Source organism: Zeus faber, assembly GCF_960531495.2.
Source record: "Zeus faber genome assembly, chromosome: 9".
Taxonomy (NCBI): domain Eukaryota; kingdom Metazoa; phylum Chordata; class Actinopteri; order Zeiformes; family Zeidae; genus Zeus; species Zeus faber.
In genome coordinates, this window is record NC_137197.1 from 17,715,435 (window position 1) to 17,722,511 (window position 7,077).

The 7,077-nt window shown below is 47.7% G+C and overlaps 1 protein-coding gene across 1 annotated transcript; it reads left to right on the forward strand.

Annotated features, from left to right (window-relative positions):
- Positions 1-1,577: 1,577 nt before the first annotated feature.
- six5 (SIX homeobox 5) lies at positions 1,578-6,606 on the forward strand (the record flags this gene model as incomplete). Its single annotated transcript, XM_080006650.1, has 3 exons — positions 1,578-2,275; positions 3,878-5,520; positions 5,692-6,606. 3 exons carry the CDS (start codon positions 1,578-1,580, stop codon positions 6,375-6,377), a joined length of 3,027 nt encoding a protein of 1,008 aa, XP_079862776.1. The 3' UTR covers positions 6,378-6,606.
- Positions 6,607-7,077: the final 471 nt, after the last annotated feature.

Here is a 7,077-nt window from a genome sequence, read left to right on the forward strand (position 1 = left end):
TGTATATATATTTATATGTATTTAAATGTCATATCTTTGTGAATTGTGACCCAGAATTCCTCCTACAGAAACAATCGTAGAAGCAACCACATGGTGGCGCTCCATTTATTCTGCGTTCAAGCCATAATATGATAATAATATAATAATATATTATTATTATTATTATTATTATTATCGTTATTATTATTATTAGGGGTCCAGCCCGCAAGGGGCGATTTTTAATGAAAATTTTGATGTCAGTGCTCTATAGATGTCATGGCTCTGCCACACTCACAAACAGAATGAATAAGATGTGTATTCGGGGCAGTTCCAACATGGCGTCACCGAAGTTTGATCCAGATCGGTTCAGTATTGTAGAAGAAGTTTGTGATAAACAATATTATCCTCACCAAGTCAACGCCATGCACAGCTATAGTCGCAACTGGACTTTAACTAAAGGAATATAATATACAAACACTTAACCATACGAAGTTACAAAGTGACAGGTATTATTCTATTACTATTAACCTTTATTATGTTTGAAAAAAATTAAGTCAAAGTATTACCAGAAGACAATGGGATTAAAGAAAGCATCATATTAAATGTCATAAATATATATGCTTCTGGGGTAACTGACACTTACCAGAGTTGTACAAAATAAAAATCCAATAACATCACTGCCAAATGTATAGACATTCCAGAACCGTAAGTTGCGGCGTAGTTGCGCCACCAACAGCTGCAAACAGCTCCCAGTCATAGAATTACACTGTAACCAAACTGGAAGAATGAACTTCTGTAGTCTCGTCCATTGAACATTAATGTAGGGCTGACTACCCTGGACCCTGCGTATTACTGCCTGCAGCTATTATTATTATTATTATTATTAAATAATAATAATAATAATAATAATAATGATAATAATAATAATAATAATAATATTTGACCAGAGACATTTATTTGGAAGATTTGTTTGATTATATAATTTTTTTTTGAAAAAAACAAATTTTGAAATTGATTAACATAAAAAAAACACGATCTGTCTGTCTTCTTAGCTTTTCTGCTTCTAATAAAAACATGATTCTGTTTGCTGCCATAAGGCCTATGTTACCGTGGCCTCCACATTACTTCTATCTGTATGATAGAGAGACAACTGAAGATAATCTACGATTAAAAAAAAAAATAATATATATATATATATCAAAACTAAACCATACTGATAAAAAAAAATAGAGTCATAGAATACAGTATAATAGAGTCAGCAATGTTTAAGATATTCCATTTTTATTTTAGGCGAGCTTCAATTGTCTGTATATATATTTTGACAAAAATGTTTTCTATTTTTATTTTAGATGATCTTGCTTGTGTGTTTGGGTGTGCGTGTGTGTGTGTGCGTGTGTGTGTGTGTGTGTGTGTGCGTGTGTGTGCGCGTGCGCGTGTGTAAACACACACACGCAGACGCGGTAGGGGCGTGGCGTGGGCCGTGGATCCAAACAGGCCGCATTTCGTCAACGATCTGAGAATGGAAGAGGGAGCCAGAGAGAGAGGGGGAGGGAGGAGGAACTAGTTGGGAAAAAAAAAAAAAAAAGTTAAAGTAAAAAATGGCTTCCTTGTCTCTGGAGTCTGCAGAACAATCCGAGAACAGCCCGGAGGAGAAGGCGACCGAAACGGAGCCCGCGGAGCCGCAAGAGGACGCGGATCCGGACCAAGTTTCTGAACGATTGCTGAAAAGTTTCCAAAACTCCGCGCCGAGCTTCTCGGCGGACCAAGTGGCGTGTCTGTGCGAAGCCCTGCTACAGGCGGGGGACGCGGAGCGCCTGCGGAGGTTCCTGTCCATCATGCCCCCGTCCTCCGAGCCGCTACGTGGCAACGAGACCCTGCTGAAGGCCCGCGCCCTGGTGGCCTTCCACCGGGAGGACTTCCAGGAGCTGTACGCCATCCTGGAGAGCCACCACTTCCACCAGGCGAACCACGGGTTCCTTCAGGACCTGTACCTGCGGGCGCGCTACAAGGAGGCGGAGAGGTCCCGGGGCCGCAGCCTGGGCGCTGTGGACAAGTACCGGCTGCGGAAGAAGTTCCCCCTGCCCAAGACCATCTGGGACGGCGAGGAGACCGTGTACTGCTTCAAGGAGAAGTCCCGCAACGCGCTGAAGGAGTGCTACAAGAGCAACAGGTACCCGACCCCGGACGAGAAGAAGAACCTGGCCCGGGCCACCGGACTGTCCCTCACCCAGGTCAGCAACTGGTTCAAGAACCGCAGGCAGAGGGACAGGACGCCGTCGGGGACCCACAGCAAGAGGTGCGGCTCCCGTCTGCACGGGGAGGTTTTTTATTATCATGGATCAACCCGTTTGTTGTATTCTGACACCGTTCGATGCATGGATCGTAGCGGATCGAAACGCAGCAAACCCGAACAGCGCCGGTGTAAAAACACACTTTATTTTGCGATCAAAATCTCCTGACTTTTTTTTACCCAAGACACCCTTCCTTCATTGATGAGAATCAAAATCGGAATTTCTCCTGATTTGGTCAAGTACATTTTCACCTACAAGGGATTCGTCTTGGTATGGGTTGGTGCCTGTGTAGTTCAGAGAGACGAGTAGATAGAAAGTAATGCTTCACGTTATTTACATCTAAAATACATGCACGCATACACGGAATATACTGCACCAGATAAAGACACTTTACGAAGCTATGGGGGGCTACGTGGCAGTAAGGGTGCAGGTATCGACTGGGTGTACACATGTATACAGTTGGATATTTCTGTACACGGTGGATAGTCATTGCAGTGCAGGATTAACAACATGGACACGAGTGAGTTTGAGTTAATACAGTCTTATTACGATATATCTGATTTTTACGGGCCAGTGCTTCGGGGAAATGATTGGGAGTTGCAAAGTTTCAAAGTCAGTCGGGGGGTAACGCTCATGGTGGAAGTAGCGATGGTCCAAATGAAGGAAAGCAGAGTATTTGTAGGGGGTGAGCGTGTGAAAGTTAAATTGAACTCCTGACAGTGACGGAGCAGAGCGTGTTGCTTTGTTATGAAATGTGAGACGCGGACGCGCCGCCGCTCGGTCTCAAGTTTCACCAAAGGCCCGTGCGCGCCCCCAACGTCTATGCTTAAATCGAATTATTATGGATTAACGTTGGTCGTTATAACTGTTAAAACAATGCCGGCTCATTTCCCTTCATGGACAACATATGCATAATGCACGCATTGTGTACAAACTTGCACAATTGTCATATTTTTGAGGTTTATAGCATTTTTGATTATTGTATATTGTAAATGTTTTCTATTTTTTGTTGATTTTTTAAAGTTTATTATATGTTGCAAATTTTCTAAATTTGCTTTTATTTATAAATAAACTGTTTTTCAGTATCCTAAATGGATACATCTTGGTCAAATATTTAATAAATGAGATTGGGAGTCACTTTTTTGTTTAATTTAAAGTCTAGACCCATAATAAAGGAAAGACTGTATTTCTTCATTCCATGTCTATGTTAAATACAGCCTATTTGAAACCCCCAAAATCTTACGCTTTGGTCAGCATTAAATAAGCTTCCCATTTACAACCCATTGCTGTGTCAATAGAGAGCGATCTTTTTCAAAAATCAAAGAGCATCATGAGCATAATCATCTTTATTATGAGCATCTTTATTATGCCCAATACACCACACTTCTAAAAAAAATCATAAAAGAAATTCAGAACTAAGCTCAACCTACAAAAGTTTAAAACATTTGTATAATACCTTAAATTATTTTGTAAATAACTGTTAGGTATAGTGTTTAATTATAGTTAACATAATTATAGATAATCGCCTATACAAACATTCAAGCACACTTGGATACACCCATGTAAACCTACTTTACGACTGTTTTTTCTCTTGTCATCTATTTTAGTGAGTCGGATGGCAACCACAGCACAGAGGATGAGAACAGCAACATGGATGACACCCCTGACAAGCCCAGAAACATGGAGGACATCTCCAACAAGCCCAAGGAACCTGTCAGCTCCACGGCTCAGATCATCTCCTTCTCTGGCGTCCCTTGCAGCACAGGAGGCCAACTTATCCTGAATGGTTCAAGTGGATTCCTCACTACCTCCCAACCATTGTTACTCAATGGGAGCTCCCTGATCCCGGGTGCTGGTGCTGGTGTCATTATCAACGGGCTGTCCCTCGGTGACTGCCAGACAGTCACCCTGAGTCCAGTTGGTGCTGGTTCTCCGATGTCGCCTGGGCTCCGTTTAGGATCCCAGGTGATAACCAAGCCTAGTATTGGCATGCAACAGCAGCTACCACAAGGAATATCTTTGACACAGCAAGAGGTTTCAGCCATAGAGGCTAAGCCAAACAGTTTCCCACAAATAGTTTTGAGCACGGACACCACGACTATCACCAATCCTCCGTCAGCCATCTCTGCTCCTCAGAAAATGGAAACAAAGACAGACAGTGTCAGTGGAACGAGCACCGCTCTGGATTTCATCAATGTCCCCGAGGGCATGGAAATCAAATCAGAGGGCGGTGGTCAGACAGTATCTCCCTCTTCCTCGTCTTTATCACCCTCTCCATCGGCTCTGTCTTCCCCGACCTCGCTCCCTTCGCTAGTCTTTGGACAGAATGGCCAGCCCCAGGAGCCCCTCACCCTTCCATCTGCCATGTCCCCTACAGGTGTTGTTATCTCCAGTGGCGTGGCTCCTCTCTCCAGCGAACAAGGGGAGTATTTGGCATTTGCCAGCACTAGCCACCAGTTAATCTCTTCCAGCTCCATCTGTCAGGTGGTGTCCTCCTCCAGTCCCTCCACACAGCAGGTCTTCTCTCTGCCCCAGGTTGTACCCTCAATCCAGGGTATACCGGTATCCCAGGTAGTCCAGCACACTGCTGGTGCCCAGGTGTCCCAATGCCCCCAGTTGGTACCTGTGTCCCCTCTCCCTTTCCTTCTACCACAAGCCACCCTTCCCCAGTTTCAGAGTCCCCAGTCTATGAACATAGGCCTCAAACTGGCCCAACCCGTTACCCCGCAGCAGCAGAACGGCTCCACGGCTCTGAGTGAGGGCGCCCCGAGCATAGTCTCTGTCTCGCAGGTCACCAATGGCCAGCTCACCCAGGGACTCTCACTTCACCTTCAGGCCCAGACAACTGCCAACGCCCCCCCGACCCAAATTCAGGCCTCACCGAGTCCGAAAGTTATTTCTATTTCCTCCCCGACACAGGTGACTCCGGTCCTCCAATCCAAAGACACTGCTCCGGCACAGCTAGTACCGCCCTCCATGCCCCAGCTCATCCCGGTCTCCTCCATCTCCGCTTCTTCGACTCTCTCTTTCCCTCAAGTGGTGCCCGCTGCTCCCTCCATCTCCATCCCCACTGGTGGGCTGCCTTTGCAGATCCTCACTTCGGCCCCCGGGACAGCAGGGGGGGTCACACAGGCCCCCTTCAGAATCAATCAAATGGGGCCCATTCAGAGCGTGGTTCCCCCAACCAGCGTAGCCCCCAACGTCCAGCTCCTCAACTCCGGGGTCATTCAACTGCCCTCCGCCCCCCCAGGTACCTTTACTTAAAAGGCTGTTCATAAAAGTACAATGGTCATGCAGAAATGTTGCCGTTACTCAATCTTTATAGAAAACTTGAACAAATTTTACCTGAATGCCAGCGTGTGGTTATAGAGCTACTATAGAGCCTGAATGGTTTTCTCTTCTCAAATTCTTTGTCCTCCAGGTAACCTGCTACTTGGTGGAAGTCCGTACCTGAGTATCCAGCAAGGCAAACTGATTCTGACAATCCCAGCGGGCATCCAGCTCACCAGTCTGCCTCTCAAGCCGGTCCCGGAGGTCTCACCCATTTCGGCCAGCAACGCGGGCCTCCTCTTCGCCCCGGCCGCCCCGGCCGCGGCCTCCCCGCTGACCCCGACGTCCGGTTCAACCTTCAACACCTTTGCGTCGTCCTCCCTCAGCTTCATCAACTCGCCCCCTCTCTACTGCGCCCCGGACATGAGCACCGCTACCAGCCAGACCTCCGCCGCGCCCTCACTCCACACCCTGGAGCATCTGGCCGCGCCCAGTCAACCCAACCTCCTCATCCCGGAGAGCATGCTGTCGTTCGGCCCCATGTGCAGCGGGGTGACGTCCACCTCGCAGCTGTCGCAGTCTGCGTGGAGCCCCGTGCCCCTCTCCGCCTCGGCCGGCCTGACTCTGTTCGACGTCCGCGGGAAGGGCGACATGCCGGAAGACGCGGCTCTGCTCGGCCTACCCGGAGGGGAGTCGCTGCTCCTGGGGAGCCCCTCCCACGACGATCGGGACGCGGAGGCGAGGTCACCGCTCGGGCACTCGGAGGAGATGGACGGGGACTCGAAGATTCTCACCCAGCTCCAGTCCGTTCCCGTGGACGACGAGCTAGGTTTGTAGTTCCCTTTTCCGTTCCCTGACATGCACTCCAACGCTTTTTAAAAAATCGAATTCGATCAGAGATATGTTACTGACTTTACCATTTTCTTTCCCCAAACTATCCGATGCTTCTTCCAATAGTAACCGTATAAGACATAAATGTCTCTTTTGTCAATGTGCATGAGGGTTATGGACACAAAACACATTTGACAATGGTGCTCTTTGTTTGGACCGATGCCACCGCAGTCTATTCTGGCACTTAGATCATAACGGAGTTAAGTCATCTCAAATTCTATTTGATATAGATTGGCGGGGTTGAACGCCGTGTCCGCTTCGCCAGTGGGACGCCGTTCCGCTCGACCTCAAGAATGTTTTAGCGCAAAGACTCTCCGACGGGTTCTGCCTCCTTCGTCTGCCGTGTCTCACGCTGATGGTACCATGCATGGGTCTCTCCGCAAAACGCACGCTCTGCTCCGTACGCGCCTCTCGCTGGGTTCCTCCTAAACGGTGTCTTTTCGACCGCGTGGCAGGATCCAGTCAGGAAAAAAACAAAACGTTATGCCGGGTGTGGCGTTTTTGGCCTATTCTCCCAAGTCTGCTATTCAGTTTTATGTTCTGCAGAGTGCAGACCAAGTCCAACCAATTAGATTTAATATACTGGGCATCGGATGCCGAGGGTTTTTCTTTAGTGGAGTAAGCAGAGGAGTGGGCCCACCACATA